This window comes from Notamacropus eugenii, chromosome 1, assembly GCF_028372415.1.
Source record: "Notamacropus eugenii isolate mMacEug1 chromosome 1, mMacEug1.pri_v2, whole genome shotgun sequence".
Classification (NCBI taxonomy): Eukaryota; Metazoa; Chordata; class Mammalia; order Diprotodontia; family Macropodidae; genus Notamacropus; species Notamacropus eugenii.
This window is the reverse complement of record NC_092872.1, coordinates 561,114,360-561,133,847: the sequence shown is the minus strand read 5'-3', so window position 1 is coordinate 561,133,847 and position 19,488 is coordinate 561,114,360. Positions and strand designations below refer to the sequence as shown.

Genomic DNA, 19,488 nt, shown 5'->3' with positions numbered 1-19,488 from the left:
CCTTCGAATATAGGTCTGGCAATGGACAGTATCTGATGTCTATGGACAGTGTGAAGTGGTTCATTACCTGAAAGTTGCACCAAAACTTATCCCAATAATAACTGGCTATTGGGACCACATCAAATGAACTGACAAGTTACAGGTATTCAAATCCAAAATATGTATTTTCTCTTGCTGAGTAAAGTTTTAAGTCACGAAATTGTTATACTTTTCCTTCCTGTAAGCCACCGTACATTTTTACTGATAGTTTCTATCTCAAAGGCAAATCATTAAGTATATCATTTTATGATTGTAATTCAGATGCTTTCTATTTTGAGCATTTATTCTTAAATATCATGCAGTACATTTTCCAATGGAAAGAGCACCGGGGCCAGGAGTCAGGAGATCTGGGATCTGGTCCTTGTTCTTTTATTAATTAGCTGTTGGACAAAGCATGCAACTATTCAGAGTTCTCACCTATATGACAGTAATAGTGTGACAATCTGTCTCTGAGCCTTGTGCTTTGAGGCCTTTTCTGTTTAGTAGTCAGTCAGTCAAGTGGCATTTAATAATAATTATTATTATTTACTATTCACCAGGACCTATATTAAGTGCTGAGGAAAGGCCTCTCAGGTCTTGTACTCCATGAGTACTGCCTTTAAAAATCATGTGTTTCCTGAGATTCCCATGGATGCTCAATCCTCCAAACTAATTACCTGCTTTGTTGATTAAGGACTTCCCCAGATGGTCTGCCCTCTCGTTCTTCCTGTATCCTGTCCTCTGCTAGAGTCATTCAGTGCTGAAGTGGACACATTAAGTATTTTGACAGTTCCTCAGTGGATAGGGAAAGGGGTAAAGAATCAGAAGAGAAAAGGAAACTAACTCATAGCAAGCCTTTAAGCAATGAAACTCCCTGTTGGTTTACACCAGAGTTCCTCAACCCAAAATGGATATTAAAACCCGTATTTCGGTAGAATCCTCATTCATTTGCTATCAGTACATTCAAATTACTGGAAGTCGGTATAATAATGCCTTGGAAGACCCAAAAGCAGTTTCATGGGCTCTGGGAGAAAAGTTGTATCCAGTGATGGTAGAGAAGAAAAAGCACTGATTCAGGAGTAAAGAGGTCCATTTCCTGTTCTTGATTTTGCTTTGAGATATCTGGGCATTCCAGGCTGTAATAAATGCTTGTTGCAATTTAATGGGGATCAAAAACATCAGACCTAATAAAAACTCATGGGTTGTATCCTCAGAATGTCAGGACAAAGCAAGGCAGAGCCTGGGAACAATGAGTATATCCCCTCTGGCAAACTTAGGCAAGCAACAAGCATAAACTAGGTGGTTCAATGGTTGTAGCACTAAGAACCGAGTCAGGAAGACCTGACAATCCTATCTCAGATACTTTTAGGTGTGGGACCATGGGCAAGTCACTTAACTAACTTCTGTCCTCCTCAGCTACTCAATGTCTAAAATGAGAGTGTAGAATCTTACAATCACAACAGCTACAAAGAATGGACAGGCATGGGTGAGCTATAAAGGGAATCACTGGAGAGAACTTTGGACACTAATGAAAGCTCAGATCTGCTTCTTGAAATTCTAAGTAATACCAATTGACATTTATACAGACTGTCACATGCTTGAGGGCAATAACTAATTCTGGGTTTTTTTGGTATCCCCAATAATGCCTTGTTCATAGGAGGCTTTTAATCAATGTCTAAATGTCTATTAGATTGAAATAATGCTCTTCCTTCATAATCCTGGGGTAAGCAGTTATTTCCATTCTACATAGGACCAACGTATGACTACATAGTCATCAGAGCTAAAACTCATATTCACCTTTCCTGACCAAAAGGTTAGTATTCCTTTCTGATATCATACTGACTCTGTACCTACCTTACAGGATTGTAGGAGGAATTAAGTGCTAGGAGGAAATAAAGCTAACTCATCACATGAAGCTGTTGAGATTAACAATGGAAACCAAATTGCTATTAAAAGGATAAAACCTCACAGAAGGGGAAGGCATTACTTTCATAATAGATAATATGGTGAAAGACTGTTATAGATTTCAGATTCCATTAGCTCCTACTCCAGTATCTGAAAGAGAAGTGAAGGGAATGGTGAAACTTTGGTAGAGTCAACACAAATTCCTCCCTTCCCCCAAGGAAGAACTATAAAATATTTCGTTAAAATGGGTCTAATGTAAAGGTCAAGGATGAAGTGAAGGATTAAAAGTCAGTCTTTGGTCTTTGTATGTTTCAAAAAGATGTGAAGGGCAGGATGATACAGCAGAAAGGGTTCTGGACTTGATAGAATGCCTGGGTTGCAAGTGAAGCTCTGATACTCATCAGCTATGTGACCTTGAATAAATCCTTCCTGCCTACCCTCTGGGTTTTAGTTTCTTCATCTTTACAATGGAGATAACATTTATGCTACCTTCTTCATGGTGTCCTTGGGAGAAAAGTGCTTTTGAAAACTTAAAGCTCTATGGAAATGTAAGTTATTATTAATAAAATAACTAAAAATTCCTCTAGTCACATTATATATTAATCTAAAGAGTTGTAACATCAAAGGAAAGCAAATGAGTTACAGAAAGAAGTCAAATTAGGTCTTTTTTTATCCTTGAAAAGTAGGGTATAACACTATCTAAGAAAGGTATCACAGAATAATGGATAGGGAGCTGGCCTGTCAGAAAGATCCAGATCCATGTCTTGTCACTGACACATATTGGCTGTGAGACCTTGAGCAATTCACTTAATTTCTTTGGACTTTAAATCTGTCAAATGACAAGATCAGCTCCAACATTCCCTTGACTACAACCCCTAAGAGTAGCATCCTCTTTCTTCACTGTTCAGCTTCTAGAAAGAGTAGTCTCAACTTCCTGCCTTTACTTTTTTTCACTATGTATTGTTTCAACTCCTTTCACTTCCTTCCATTCTACAGAAACAAATTTCTCCAAGGTCTCTACTAGTGTTATCAATAAATCCAATGTTCTTTTTAAAAAAATCATCCTACTTAACTTCTTAACCACGTGATAATGTATCCACTCCGTAATGTAATTATTTTCTGTGACATGTCTCTAACCATGTTTTGTCTCCTTGATCAGCACCTTATACTCTTTCTACCCATTAAGTAGACGTCCATGGCTCTCTTTTCTATACTCTTCCCTTGTGGTAATCTAATCTAGTCCCATGGGTTCATTTATGATCTTTAAGAAGATGGTTCCAAAATCGCCATTCACAATTTCACTCTAGATCTTTTCCCTGGATGTCTAACCACCCACCCATTAGCTTGGAGGGAAATATCTAATGTCTCATCTGGCATCTCAAATCCAATATGCCCAGAATTATATTCATCTCTCAGTTTACCCAAACTTGAATCCCTAATATTTCATTAGCTTCCTTATTCCTGTTGATAGCACTAGAATTCTCCACATTCACCTATGCTTGAATCCTCATCTGTGTTTCTGACCCTTACCTAGTCTTTCTTACCCTCTTTATCTAATCAGTTGCCAAGTCCCATGAAGTCTACCTCAATATTATTTTGAAGGTTCATACCTATTTTTGACTTTTGCCACCAACTATTCAAATTCAGGCCTTTGTTACCTCTTACATGAACGATTTTGAAAACCTTTCAATGGGCCATCATCTCTCCAAGCCACCTTCATGCTGTTACTTGATTAATCAGCCCAATTCATAGCTTAGAACATGTCACTCCTTTACTCACAAATCTTCAGTGGCTTCTTACTGTTTATTGAATCAAGTATAACATTGTTATAATGTTATTCAAAGCTCTCTATACACTGGGTTCAAACTACCATTTCATCGTTAGCCAACACTACTTCTCTTGATGTACTTTATGTTCCAGCTGAAATGTGCTACTCACAATCCTCCTTCTGGTTTTCCCCTCTTTTTCTCTGCACTTTTACTCAGACCAAATCCTTATGCTTAAAATGGACCCCTAGTACTTCCTTCCAGCCCTTAGTTGAAGGAACTCCCTTGCTTCAAGGTCTACCTTTTCCTTGAAGTACTCCCTGATTATTCCAGATGAAAGCTTGTCCCCCTTCAAATTCCTCATGACACTCTCCATTGATGTCTCTTTTAAACTTATGAAATTCTACCTCAAAGCAGTTATTTGTGTATATGGTTCCATATCTCCTGACACTAGATTGTGAGCTCCTTGACTGCAGGGATTATATTGTTTTTCACCTTTATAATCCCAGTGCCTTGCACAGGGCTGTGCCTAAAGAAAGTGCCTCATAAACAATGTTCTTCTGAATTTCATCCTGAATAACTCTACCAGCAAAGTGGTGGCAAAAAAAAAAAATGCCTCAATTCTTAGGGATGTTAATTAACCTAATCTATGGATTGGAAGCAGTGTGTATAGTGGAAACTGAATTTGGAGCCAGAAAAGAAAGGTGGAAATACTAGCTTGTTAGTTACTACTTGGGCAACCTTGGTTAAGTTATAAACTCTTTGTAGCTCCTGTTCTTCATTTGTAAACTAACAGAGTTGAACTGGACTTTTTCAGGTTCCTTTCCCTTCTAAATACTGATAAAGCCTGTCACTCTAAAGATGCAACTCGTTTAAGTTTCACCATCTTTGCCTTAGTATAAGAATCTAGGATCATATAATTTAGAGCAGGAAAGGATCTTTAAGATCATCTAGTCTAACTCCCTTATTTTACACATGAGGAAATTAAGGCATTTATCATTAAAAGTCACACAGGTAGCAGAGCCAGGATTGGAATCTAAGTCTTTTTTTTAAACTAGTCATTTTTACTTAAACCATGTGTTCCTGCAAATGGTTGATTTAATAGATTTAACAATTTGTTCTCTCTTTATTATGTTCCCTCCTCATCCTTACTTGCCATACTCTTACTAAAAATCCTTCCTGGAAAAAACCCAGAGGGTTTCTTTTATATTTAATACATTTTACTTTTACTGTATATTTTATATATTTTACTTTTCACATGTAAGCAGTCAACTCCCAGCCGTCAGGAGCACTGTGAAACTAATTCTATTCACAAACTGTACTCCTTACAAACAGTATTAAAGGAAGAATGCTTTAAAAAAAAAACAAGACATTTTAAGGGCTGTAAATACCTAGTAACATTTGGCTGAAGTGTTATGATGGCACAGATTTTAAAGATGGCTAAAACATTTTAGAATTTGTTCATTTTCATTTTAAAATTTTACTATTTTAAGTAATTTACTAAAATTTACTAATTTTAAAGTTTATGGAATTTCTATGAATATTTTAAATGTATACAGATATTGATAATGTATATACAGCTTTTTCCAATAAATATCATTACTCATTTTATAAAGACAAGTGCATCTTTTCTTTATTTGATGGATGTACAACAAATACCTACTTCTTAAATTCAAAGAGAATTATGTAACTTTATTAACATTATTATTATTATCCAGAACTGTAATTCCGTCAGGATGAGGAAACTCATAGTGTAGCAACTATCTCTTCTAGAGGCAATAAGGTAGTGCAGTGGCTAGAGTACTGGGTCTGGAGTCAGGGAATTGTGAATTCAACTCTATCCTCAGATATTAGCTGTGTCACTTAACCTCTCTCAACCTCAGTTTCCCTAACTGTAAAATAAAGATAACAATGGCACCTACCTCACAGAGTTGTAAAGTACTGAGCACTGTGCCTGATACATATTAGGTGTTTAATAAATGCTTGTTTCTTTCCTTCCCGCTAATGCAGATCAACAACTCAAATTTATAATCACAGATAGCTGCCTCGGGGCAATCAGGGGTTAAATAATATAGGTATGATCTTGTAGCTTGAGTGAATTACAGGCAGAACTAATTAATTAAGGAGCTAGATTTTTTTTTAATATAGACTGGGGAAAAATGTCACATCATGAACATATATTTTTTTTTATCTGAAGACAATTTAACAATGATGTAAATGATGTGCTATTTCTCTTTCTACAAAAGGCTACTCAGAGACTTGAAGATGTAGTCAGGAATAAACCAGCAATCAATCAACCAACAAACACATAAATAGGTCAGGTGGAAATCTGATTTGCCTTTACCCTCCTTCACTAGTTCTGGTATCTTTCAAGTATTCTTATTTTGATATAGAGGATGATGTCCTGTGTAGGAAGATACTGCATTGCTTTTCCACTTCACTTTCCTTCTGTCTGCCTGAACCAATCTGTAGAAAATTGATGCACTGCGAGGCAGATAATGATATGGACAATCCTCACTCTTGAAATTGCCATAGGAAAACAAAACAAAACAAAATAAAAATACTACCCCCCTCCAAAATCCTTGTCAATAATTTCCCAAAGGGAACATCTACTTTATTTTCTATTTTGTTCATTGTGCTCCAGGGGACTATAAATTAGTTAAATGTTTACTAGATTAAAACCTCAAATTTACAATTAAAGGCTGATGTAACCTAATCCTTACTGGTCAGACATTTCAATCACCCAGGGCCTGTTTTTCATCTAACTTCTGGCCGCAGGGAGCTGAGACAAGCACAGAGTTCCACTGAAGTCAATGGGAGGTCATTCCTCAGAACTACCCCAGAGGAGCAGAGAGCAAGATGAAAATGGGGCCTAGAATTCCCAATAATTAAGGACAGGATAGATTTAATTAGATTTGATATATGAAGAGATCTCATACTTTAAAAAAATTAAAACGCTTTATGAAAGGAAATGAATGGATGCCTGGCTGCTTGGCATCCTAAGTTTAGCAAAACTGCAGGGCTTTGAATTGTAGATAAAAGATAACCTCTCCTGTTGTGTGTATGTATACACACATGTATATATTCATAGACACACAAACATATACATACATATCTATCAAAACCTAGTAATATACTCCACTCATTTCCCTTTCCCTCCCTTCCTTCTTTTCCCTTCTTGCTCCCTCTCTCATTTTCTCTCTTTTTCTCACTATGTCTTATTCTTTCTTTCTTTCCTTCCTCCCTTCTTATGATAATGAAAAGCAAAGGGCAGTGATTTTAAATAACTTCAACCGGGGGACAAAGAAGAAAATCTGCCAAATATTTAATTTAATTTAATTTTTACACCTGATATATTGACAGTAAATTGTTTTTGTTTTGTTTTTGCCACATCTCAACAAACTATCTCTGTATTAACGTTCATTGATAATCATCTAATATAAATTTTGGACTTTAATAAGGGTCCAAGCCTGAACTAATCAATCAGACTGCTTTGCTCTAAAAATTCCCTTACCTGTGTCAGCAATTTCAAAGACCAGTTTTTGACACAAAGCCTGCAACCAGAGTGGTGGGATTTTTACCTATCTTGTATCACAGAGACACATGCTATATAGAGGAAAGCCAGACATCCTGGAATCATAAATACCAACTGACACTACTTTGTTAATTGTCTTGTCTCACCAAATTTACAACTTTTTCAACTAAGAAAGTTCCTTTCTCATAATAAAGTGTATTTAAGCCTGGTCATTCTTCTATCAGGCAGTCAGAAGTTTTTCTGGTTCTATGATCATGTAATTGCTAGCTTAAAGGGAATAAACCGTATGCACTTAGCCTGTTTGCCTTTTTCTTAACCAAATTTTCAGGTCGACATCATATATAGGGAAGATAAGTCATGGTTAGACTTCTGAGTTAAAAATATGTGCCTGATCCTTTACCTATAGGATCTTGTGTTATGTTGCTTTATACAACCAAAATAAGGCTACTACTTCTGAAATAATACAGTATGCCCAGCAACACATGGTAGCAATTTTCAAAATTCATACTTTTTATTCCATGTCTTCAAGCATGTGATTGCAATTGTTTTTAAACTACTTTTTAAGTGATTTAGTACTAGAATTATTAATGTGGAGAACAAATTAATTCAGTTGGGGAAATAGTGAAATATGACATTTTAAAGGTAGAAAATGTTATAGCTAGCTTAATGTCTCTTTAATTTAATAAATAGTCATTTTTTTTGGATTAGGAGATTACAATGGCAAAGTTCTTTGACCATAACATATAGAGAAGGTGCTGATACAGTAATCTTTAAATGAGACAAAATCCTATTTGTCACATGTTTACTGATGACAAATTGGCCTGCCTTTTCTAGATAATCATATTTCATTTGGTTTTCATGAAAATAAATGATTGTAAATTTCAATAAAAATCTTTGTTCTAGTGCTTTATTTTTCAATATCATTATTAGGCCTAGATTTTCAAAATGGGGATTATCATTTTGCTGTGCAAATTTTTCCTCTGAACAAATAGTGGGCATATGAAGTTAGATGCAAGAAAAAAAGTTTACTTGACTCATAGAATCTGAAGATTCATATTAATTCTCTAATTTCAAAAATCTACTCGTGCAAATATTCAGTAGATTTATACCACATCCTTACTCAGTGTACTTTACTTTGAGAATGTCTTCCCTTTGCTGGTATACCAACCTGGGGAATCTAAGTCACTCCAGTCAATTTCTTGAAAGGATTACTGATTTCCTTTAAAACGTAACAACTAGATGGGTAATGAATATGTGGTTGTAGGAAAGCAGATGAAAGTAAAGCAACAAGCAGGAAATGACCAATTTTTTAAGGCCAAATGAAAAGATAAAAATCAAAATATGCCAATTACATGTTTAGTCATATTTGATGCTATTTGTAAAATAAACCTATACCAATATGCCAGGGTGGGATTTTTAAACAGCCACACTAAGGTTTCTGAGACTTCCTTGTCATTCTGAAAATGGCAAGCGTGGTAATTCTGTTAACAAAATAAAAGCAAAGATACTAATTCTGTACTTAGTGATTTGGGCATTTGGCTAAGTAACATCTTATTTTGTGCAATTTGCTACATGCATGACTTTTTGAATTACTCCCCAGGGAATTTAGAGTAAAATAATATTATTTGCAGTAACTACAACTCTGAAGCATAACTGGCTTCCTTAAGCATCAGTGCTGCGCATGTTACTTTGCAGGATAAATGTGTACTCCTGAAAAATCGTGGGCTTTATATTTTGCAACTTAGATCAGATTTTATAAGGAAAGCTATACAAACTATATTTCAAGAAAATTATTACTTCTTAATCTGTTTTTTTTTTTTGGTGGGGGAGAGAAAAAGTGAATCTAAGTTTTTCAGATATACTAAAAATCTATTAATCAGAATCCAAATAACTGCAGTACTCAACTAACTAATATTTGGGACTATCTTCCAAATTAGGAGAAAGAGGAAACAGGAAACACCACACACACACACACACACACACACACACACACACACACAACTTAAAATGGAGATCTAGTGAAATGACAAAAAAGATCAACTTCTAGCATATTTCTAGGGTCAGCAGACAAAAAAATATCCATCTCATAGCCTCATAAACTGTTGGCATTGGCAAGGGGCCTAGAGGGCAAATGAAGTCCAACCCCCTCATTTTACAGAAGAAGAAATGCTTTCATTTTTCTACAATCCTGGAAAATGGTAATTACTGGTCATAATGAGGACCCAGAGGCCCTGCAGAATCCTTAATCAAAGGCTGAATTTGCATCATTAGACTCGTTTGCAAGGGAGTGAATTAACACATTTGAGAAAGACTCTACAAATGATGACCCCACAAGAAGACAAAATCTTTCCCTGGGAGCTCTCACCTCACTTTTCCTAAAGGACTTCTCGGTCTCTCTTGTATTATAGGAATCTGCATTGAGGCTTGGACAGGAAGCACTCTGAGGGCAGGGACAATGTCTTACTTTAATTAGCACTCCCACTGACTCCTAGTGTGTAAAAGGGCCTGAGTTCAAATCCCACCTTTGACACTTATTACCTATGTGACCTTAGGCAAGTCACTTAAGTCCCTGGGTTTCAGTTTCCTCATATGTAAAACAAGGAGTTTGAACTAGGTGGCCTGATTAGTCCTTTCCAGCTCTAAATCTATTTTACCTCCCAAGATAATGATTTGCTCAGTGTAGATGCTCAATAGATGTTTGCTGAATTGAACTTTTTAAAAAGAGGGCTTTTGGGGGGAAGGGGGCTAAATCTCATTTAATAGGAAAATTCAATTAATTGTTTTCTGAGCGCATTGTTAATATGATACACACATACACATACACACACATAGCTACACATACACATATATCACATTTGTTCAAAGCAGGAGACAACCATATTTGTAATGACAAAAAAATTACACTAAATTAGACAATTTAGATTCCTTCTTGAAAGGTGTATGGCACATGTTTTTAAAATCCACTTTAGGTGATCAATCCCAAATGTCACAACTGGATTACTACCAGAACAAAACAAAAGCCATCACTGATCATGAGTAATTAGTGTGAGCAGTTTTCCACTTGCAAATATTTGTGCTACATGCATGACTTTTTGAGTTACTCCCAGGGCATTCAGCTGCAGCTGAGTGACTCCACATCCCCTTATTGTAAAGCTGCTTGGCAATCCAACACTCTTGTGTTTTTTAAGTAGCAAGAGTGGGGCAGAGAATTGCACCAGAGGAAATACGTATAGCTTCCATTTACATAGCATTTTATAAGTCAAGAAACATTACTATGTGCCAGGAAGCAGGCCAAGACTGGAGAAGACAAAGATGAAAAATGACATGTTATTGACTTCAAGGGTCTTATGTCTAACAAAAGAATAGGACAGAGGGTAAGAAATATACAAGAAAAAGTATAATAAAAGGTGGGATGTAAATATAAGCATAATAAAACGTAAAGGGAGAAGAAAGACATAGAGATAAGTACATTAGGAAATGTTGAGAAGAGAGAACACCTGAAACATTTAGAGGTTTGCAAGAAATGCGAAAGGATTCCATCTGAAAAGGGAATAATGAAAGGCTTCAATCACCCTTATTACCTAACTCAAAAACAAAGAAGACACTTTTTCAGGATCTCTTGGCTCCTAATCCCCAAAACAAGAGGCTCAACAAAATCCTTCAGCAGAGTGGATCCCTACCCACCTGACGCAGCCACAGGTGTTTAGAACAAAATGCGGAATCTGAGTTTAATGGGACTCATACTAAACAAAGTCACAGGGATCTACACTAACATCCCAAAGGTTCCCTAAGTCCATTCAACAGTGTCACCTTATGCTGCCTGCTCTCCTTCCCCTGGCTCATAAATGCACACACAGAATCACAGAATTAAGGCATTAGTAAGCTGTGAAGTTTTAGCTTAAGAAATGAATGATTGTTTCGCCATTGTAGCAAAGGAAATTCAGTGCGGTGTTTAAAAAGTTCATATCCCCAAAGACTAGGGTTAGTAGGATCCCCTCAAAGTAGTTTCTTTCCCTGAAGAGGTGAAATTTACACAAAGGGCCTGAGCACTTCCCCAGATGAGTAAATACAGTTATCTGAAGAAATAAGGAGAGACATAAGCAACTATAATTCATGAAGCTTTTACCAAACGAATATATAGTTAATTGTGAAATGGTGACAGGTTATACTGAAGAGAGTGTTTCTAAACCCCTGAAGTGCATGAAAATTGGCTGAGTTTTGCACCAAACAACAGAAACTTCTTATTATCTGGAGTATGATTTAGAGCTTTTCTAGATCTTGGGTCAATAAACTCACTAGCTGTGTACATTTTAGTTTTATACCCTAAGAAATATACCCTGATGGGGCCTACAGTTTAGTAATATGCAGTTAAAAGAAATATTTTGATGTAAATTCTAATTTTTAGTATTTCTGTTTGAAGTTTGTTTCAAAATAAATTGAACTAAAAGTGAAAGATTTTTGGAAGACAAAACAGAAGTCCCCATATACTTCTAAAAGCAACTAGGGGAAGGCAGGTGCCCAAAGACTCATTTCATTCTCAAAATCCAAGGAAGTAAATAGCACCTCAATCTCCATTTTTTTACTCCGTTGGTTGTTGATTAAATGAATGCCCAGATTGTTTTTTTTAGGGAAGGATTAAATAAGGTGCATATTTTTTCTCTGGAAAAAAAGAAACATACCTATCACTGGACCCATTAATTGAAACAAGATGTGAAATAATAGGACTATACCTGTACCCCTGGCAACTCTCTTAAGACTGTAAGTTATACAGCAGGTAGTGTTGAATTGCATTGATGGGATGAGTTTTCTTAACTGGGAAGTAATTCTATCTATACCAATGAAACCACAGGTTAGCTATCTAGAGCTAACAAATCTAAAATTTAAAAAGTAAAGTCATACTAATTATCTTATTGTTTGGATCAACTCAGAACTGGGCTCACCTCACCATAAATAGTCAAGATAGCCATATACTTTTATAGCTGCATAATTTTACTTCTTACCTAATATAGAGATCTGTGCCTCCCCTTGCACATTTTCTTAAGGTGTGTGTGTATGGGGGAGGATCAGAGGGATGACAGCAATGTAAGGAGCTCCCCAGTTATGGGGATGTGATGGGGCTATAAGACATAAGTCATTGTTTGGGGAAAACTGATCCCCATCTTAGAATAACATTATACTTTGTATTTTAGCTCTTTGTGTTATGTCTTTTCTGTCTGATAGATTAAACTCCATGGGGGCAGGGGTCTTGCTTTGTTCATTTACGTATTAACTTCAGTACCTCACATATAACTAACATTCAATAAATATTTGTTAAAAGAACTAATAAATGGAGAAATATGCTCCATACCTTGATAAACAAGAAACACTGTTCAATGAATTGTAGATTAATTGTCAAATAGCTCAATACTTAGGGTTGTGTAGGGGGTGCTTAGATGACCATGGTCTAATTAATTTGAATGTAGAGAAATGGACTAGATGGACTTGATTTGCAAGTTCTTTCAAGTTGTAACTTTCAGGTGGATTTGAGTAAATGAAATTTCATAGAAAGTTGCTCAGCTTCAGGATGATTTTAGGTAGGGTTCTCACAAACAACAGCACTTTAACTTAAAAGGTTTTATTATTTTAATCTGGGGTTTCAAAGAATGTTACAGGCATGAATCCTCACAACATCCCTGTGAGGTAGGTCAATGTCAAGTCTAATGCAATGCAGCTACTAATTCTACCTCAAAGTGTCAACTTGAAAGGATCTGCAAGTCATGGAAACTCACTAAACTGGAGTCACCCTCATTTGCCATTTTTAACCTTCATAACTTTGGTATATGTTGCTTCCCAACTCTTTTAAGATGTTCTTTTTGGACTTGGATGATTGACAGCAGAAAGCACTAGTTCCATAGTTTGAAGAAATGAATTTGCATATCATATTTTAATGTGTTACTTTTTCAGTTTACATATTGTACACAAAAAGACACAAAACAAACGTCCTTTGGTATTACTCAGGATAAAAACTGGGCAGAAGGAAGAGCTAAGCTTAAGAGCTAGCTGGCAAATCCCATCATCTTGTCCATTATCAAAGAATGTCCTGTTCCCAACCCACCACCAACATTCAGACTTGGAAATGTCAAAAGGAAGATTCCACATGGATTCCATTTGTGATGAGATACATGCTGGAGAGAGAGTTTTTGCAAGTAAATGGGACCTGATTTCTCATCTGTCTTTAGAGATGAAAACTTAGAAGTGTAGGATCAAACACTGTCCTGCAGAGGATAGAGTGTACGTTCAACTCTTGTTCAGCAGAGCTCCTGTTGTAGGAACTCCCAAAAAACTTTCGAGAAATCCTTAAACTGTAATGCCACCAGATGGTCACACAGACATGGTTCATCATGGAGAGATCAGCAAAAGTCAGGATCATTGTGGTGACTATTTCCAGCCTCCTATGTATGCCCCAGGGAAAGTCAAACAACAGAACTTTCTGACTTGAATGAAAAAAAGGGATGAAGGGGCAGCTGCCACATATTGAAACATGCCTTAAAATTACTCTTAATATCTATGGCTTCTTTTGTTAAGTTGGATACATTGTCAGATAATGAATATCATTTGTTTAGTCTCTTATTTCTTTTATTTAAAAAAAAAAACAGGATTATTTTTGGCTTCTGGCTCTGAAAAGTCATTAACACAAACGGATCATTTGGGGGGGATATTCATTGGTGTGATTTATTTAAATTCACTAAAGAAGCCCAATGACAAAGGTATTCATTTGTTTTGATAGAAGTCCTAGGGAAAGAATGACCCTTTTAGGTTAATTTCAGTTCAGATAAGGACATTCACCCTCTGGAAGAAATGGTAATGATGATTTCTAAAAAGACGCAAGATGGAGGGAATGGGACTCTCCTACAATTTATTGGGATGTATTGGGAGCAAGACTGCTTCCCATGAAGATGGTGAAGGTGAGGTGGGCCATTATACCTACCCTTCAAGATGAAAAAAAAGGCAAGAAGGAAGCAATTAAATCTGCTGAAATAGGACTTGTGAACTTGCTTAACATTTTAGGCAATCAAAATGTCACAACTATGCCAACAAATGGCAGACAACGGAAAGCAAATATATGAAGGAAAATTTCCTGGCTTGTGTGGCTTTGGTGACACTAACCAGCAAAAAGCAATACTAGATCCCAGTGGCATAACAGGAAATTTCTTGTTTACAGCTGGCCTGTATGGAGCTGGAGATAGGACAAATGTTTTGCAAAGTATTTCTCATCAAGAAATTCAAAAGACAGTCAGTATGTTCTGATGAATTGGCCAAGTTCCAAATTTTGCCAATCATGTAGTCACATACTTGACCACATAGAGAAGTATGGCTTTATACCATTAAAAAAAAAAACAACCCAAAACAGGAAACTGCCTTAACAAAGTGTATTCAAACAAAATGTTGCTAAAGCTGTCCGTTTCGAGATTCTAAAAGCTACTTCCGTCCATTAGGCACTGCTTTGGATGATGCTACAGACTTTAAAGCGGTTAAGTGAGAGGACACCCTCCAGGTGTTAAATTCCATGAAGATAACGCCAAGAGTCTCCTGACGAAAGTGCTAATTCAGGAAGTCACTGAACATGAGCAGGTGCTCTATGGCACTAGCGCCTTGAACAGGGATCCTGTAAAAGATGACATGTGTGTGAAACAAGGTCCTACCCTTTGTGCTAACCTTGGTCTATTGTAAAAGGGTTGGGGGAATGGAGAAGGAACCCAGTATAGGCAAGAAACATTTTCTTTGTGCTGGTTAATAAATGCCAATCCAAGCAAAATGAACACCAAGCAAACAAGCCCTAATGATGCTGATAATACCTTACGCAGAGAGTAAGAAAGTTAATCAAGAATAATGAATTCTGAGGAAACATGGTTCTCATCAGGCTGATGTTCTCAAATGGTGATTGGTCTTGCCCTCCTGGCCTTTTTTCCCCCCTTTTGGTTAGAGAGCTGAATGGCTATTCTGACTAGATTACCAAAATTTTAAACACACTTTTTCCTTGGGGAACGGAGGGAAGGAATCCTTTCCCTTCTATAAACTGCCCCAGATCAGAACACAGATGAATTCCTATCATATTAATGTAGTCAGCCTTCTAAATTTTGCCATTAAGTTGTTGGTAGGAAAAACCATTGATTTGATTTGGAACAGGGATTTTGTTCATTCTTGCTTTTTAACATTTTAATTGGCAAGGGTGTAGTGGAAGGGCAATCAGAGTAAGAGAAAGGGAGCTCTGGCCTCTGTTGGAAATCATGCACACAGCTAAAACTAAAAGCATCATTATAACCACAGCATGATTAAGGAACTGGGGTACTGTATTTTTCCAAACTAGAACAGAACACATAAACAAATGTGTTGTTCATAGTTAATAACATTTTGTGGCCATTTACTTGTCCTTCAATGACCATCCTTAAAATGATCAAATCTTATGGTATATTTTAATGGCTGAAATTTTAAAAAGATCAACTTTGGCACATATGAAATTGACATATTTTCTTTCCTGTAAAACTTTCCATAATATTTAGTTGAATAGTTTTTTTTTCAAAATTTCTACATGTGTTCAGGTATGTGTGTATATATGTACATATGTGTAATATACATTTAAATAACTTGCGAGCAAATATGTATACACATAGGTATTCATATATAGCCACATGTATTTCTGAAGAGAAAATACTTAGGCTGGAGAAATGACAAGATAGGAAGGATGTGATATAATTAAAGAAGAATGAGAGGAAAATGAGAAAAGAGCAGAATGGGTAACGCTAAATGGTTAAATGATGGAGATCCTCATGTGTGCCACACAAGCACTAATCATGCACACATACTTTTCAGATTCACATTTCTCATTTCCATCCTCACTTTCAATGATCTACTGAGTGACTAGATTAAAACATCAACAACAACACAGGACAATCACAATTACACCAACACAAAAGAGAGAATTATTTTCATTATATCTTACTTGAGCTCTTGTGAACTGGTAGCCAGCATACTTCGAATGCTTTTGTCAGCCAAAGGGCAGCCAGAGAGACTGTAAGACAGGTCAGGATATCCAAGTAAGTCAACCCTCTAATCAGCTCAAACTTCCCAAACAAACACAACATAAAAAATTAAAAAATTAAAAAGTTTAATGCAGAAAAGCGATGGGGCAAGTGCTGTATATTGAATTTTTGTATTGTCAATTCTGGATATCTTTCAATGTGAACTTTATGGAATATGTCAGATGATAATTTTTTGAAATTAATAAGATAAAATATGCCATTGGTTCAATGTTTTAAAATACTTTGGAAGTTTTCAAGATGCATTTAGTACTAAAAGACATTATACAACACACAGGTTAGCATGCTTTTGAAGGTCAACATATAGCACTTAGAGGGTTAACACATAGTTCAACATTTTTACTTTGACAGCATTGTTGAGGTAAGCTGAAAACAATAAATTGAAAAGACAGAATCCACCATGAAAAAAATGAAGTCACACCTTCTATGTGAGGCGTAATTACCAGTCACATGACCACTCCCATCACACCCTGGTGTTGGACATCTGCCACCAAACAAAAACAAAAACAGCCAAAATAGTAAGTATGTTTTTTTTAAAAAAAATAAATTAAAGAAAAGAAAAAAAAACTTTAAAAAAGTTTCATTGTTTCCAGTTTAGCTGCAATGTCTGCATGGGGATTTAAGCGCCCTATAGAAAAGCTGCAAAATGAACAGGATTAAATGAAACAAAATGGCATTTCCATACACTACAGCGTAGTTAAGAACAAGCAAGATACACGTTAGCCTCTCACTTTACTGAACTCGCAATTGGAAACATTTATATGCTGCGAATGTCGCATGCTCATACGGCAAGGCATGTACATATTCAATTCTTTAAAATAATCCAGAGGGGAAAAGGTTAGGAAGAGAAAAATAATTTCACCTCACATTATGCTTACGTTATTAAATCCTTTTTGCTTTCTTTGCATTGGGGATACTTGGGCTTGGGGCTGGGAATGGTCACTTCGCCAGGATACCTCCTTTCCTCTAGTGCCTCCTGGAAAGGGTCCAGATCTTCTGGCTGCAGACAAACAGGCATCTATGAGGCTTTTGGGGTAAAGGCTCAAATAGGCCACAGATTGCAAATTGCCATTAATAAATATATCTTATTTTCTAATTATTTGATTCATCAACAGGCCCAATCTTCTAACTGTATTTAGAGGTAGTTTGGACAGTGTGCTGTCTACTTTGTCCCAACTTTTGCAATGTTCATTTTTTACTTACTAATTTAATTACTTTTGTAATGCTAATAAAAACATTTTTCTTGCTTCCTTAAATTCACATCTGAAAATGCAAATTGGACTTTGTTCAATGAGAGTTCCGTTTTTTTTTAAACTGTGATAAAGTGTTCTATCAATGGATCTAACTCCCTAAACACCACAAGCTACTTACTTGGGAGAAGTGACTCTCTCATACTTTCTTTGAATAAGCACATATATCCTATATTTCAGTGGATGAAGTCTTGGATCTGATGTCAGGAGACCTGACTCCACTTCTGGTTTACTAGCTGTGTAACCCTGAGTACTGCAATACAATGCAATGCAACGTATCTATTCTACATGGCATAGGCACTGTATATAAAATGGGCATAATAATACTTTAGTACCTACCTCCTAGGGTTGTGAGGAAAGCATTTTATAAAACTTAAGGTGATATAAATATGCATTTATGTATGCACATGTGTGTATATATATAAATATGTATCATATATTATCAACTCCAGATGTCTTTCAACATGAACTATGGAATGTCAGATAAGTTTTAGAAACTGATGAGATAAAATACACTGTCCTTTTGGTTCAATGATGTGTGTTTTATGTAATATATATGTACACACACGTATGTATATGAACGTATATATAGATATAGACTTCCATGTATATGTGTGTGTATATACACACACACAAAGTAGTTTGTTCTTTTTTCAGTCACTTCTGACTCTCTGACCCCATTTGCGATTTTCTTGGCAAAGATACTGGAGTGGTTTGCCATTTTCTTCTCCAGCTCATTTAACAGATGAGGGAGTGTGTTAAACAGGGTTAAATGACTTGCCCAGGGTTACAGTACTATTAAGTGTCTGAGTCCTGATTTGTACTCATGAATATGAGTCTTCCTGACTCCAGACTCGGCACTCCACACACACACACAGACACACACACACAGACACACACACACACAGACACACACACACCTTACTGCCCCATAGTATGTAACAGTCCTGGGCATGTGGTTTTTGGATTAATCCTTAATACCAGCACTAATGCTTTATGTCACTACTACTCTGTCAAGATAAAACTTAACACTTAAAACCAATAATTACTTCATAGTTGGATTTCAACAAAGGAGGGGACACATAAAGTTGAAAAAAAAATGAGTACCAAATGACTTTATGTACTTATGGCTGAAAGATTCAGGACCAAGAAAAATTCATTTGTGGATTGTCTTGAATTTCAAAATTACTTTTATACATGAAAAGTATTATAGTATAATGAAAACCAAAAACCAAAAATTATTGGGCTGAGAATTTAAAGTCCTGGGATCTATTCTTGACTCCACCCAGCTGTAAGACCTAAGACAAGTCACTATCCCAATAATGCAGTGCAGTTGATTGAAAAGGGCACTGAACTTGGAAATGGAGGGCCTGGACTTGAAATCTAGCTGTTAAACAGCTCTAGCAAATTCAACTGGTATTTGATATGTGCCTGCTATGTGCAAGGTACTGTGAAAACAAAGACACAGATGAACAGTCTTTTTCCTGAAGGGACTACATTCTACTGGAAGCAAGGGGGAGGATATACATACACAGACATATAAATACTACATTAAAAGGTAAAGTTGGGAAGAGGGGGCCACTAACAACTAGGGGGATTAGGAAAGCTGTATGAGAAAGCATCTCAGCTGTACCTTGGAGGGAGAGACGATTCTCAAAAGGTGAAAGGAGGGAGAATATTCTAGCTACTGGAATAGGAGAGAACCTCTACAAAACGATGGAGGTAGGGATGTAATACTGTGCACTTTCTGTCTCTGTCAACTTGAACAAAAGTGATTTAAATTCTTTGGGTCTCAAATTCATCTCTCATGAGGGATTACATGACCTCTAAGTCCTCTTCCAGATCTAAATCTATTTTCCTCAGTTTCATCACCTGTAAAATGAAAGGATTTCACCAGAAAATATTCAAGGTCCTTCCCACTTTTGAAAGTCTAGGAT

The 19,488-nt window shown here is 36.3% G+C and overlaps 1 protein-coding gene across 1 annotated transcript in view; it reads right to left on the bottom strand.

The window, feature by feature from the left end:
- Positions 1-19,488, bottom strand: part of MYT1L (myelin transcription factor 1 like) — a 301,089-nt gene that overhangs the window by 118,205 nt on the left and 163,396 nt on the right. The window contains exons 13-14 of the mRNA XM_072634320.1: positions 17,180-17,301; positions 16,205-16,273 (exon numbers count right to left, since the gene is read on the bottom strand). Of these exons, the coding sequence (XP_072490421.1) occupies positions 16,205-16,273; positions 17,180-17,301 (191 nt within the window). The remainder of the gene's footprint in view (positions 1-16,204; positions 16,274-17,179; positions 17,302-19,488) is intronic.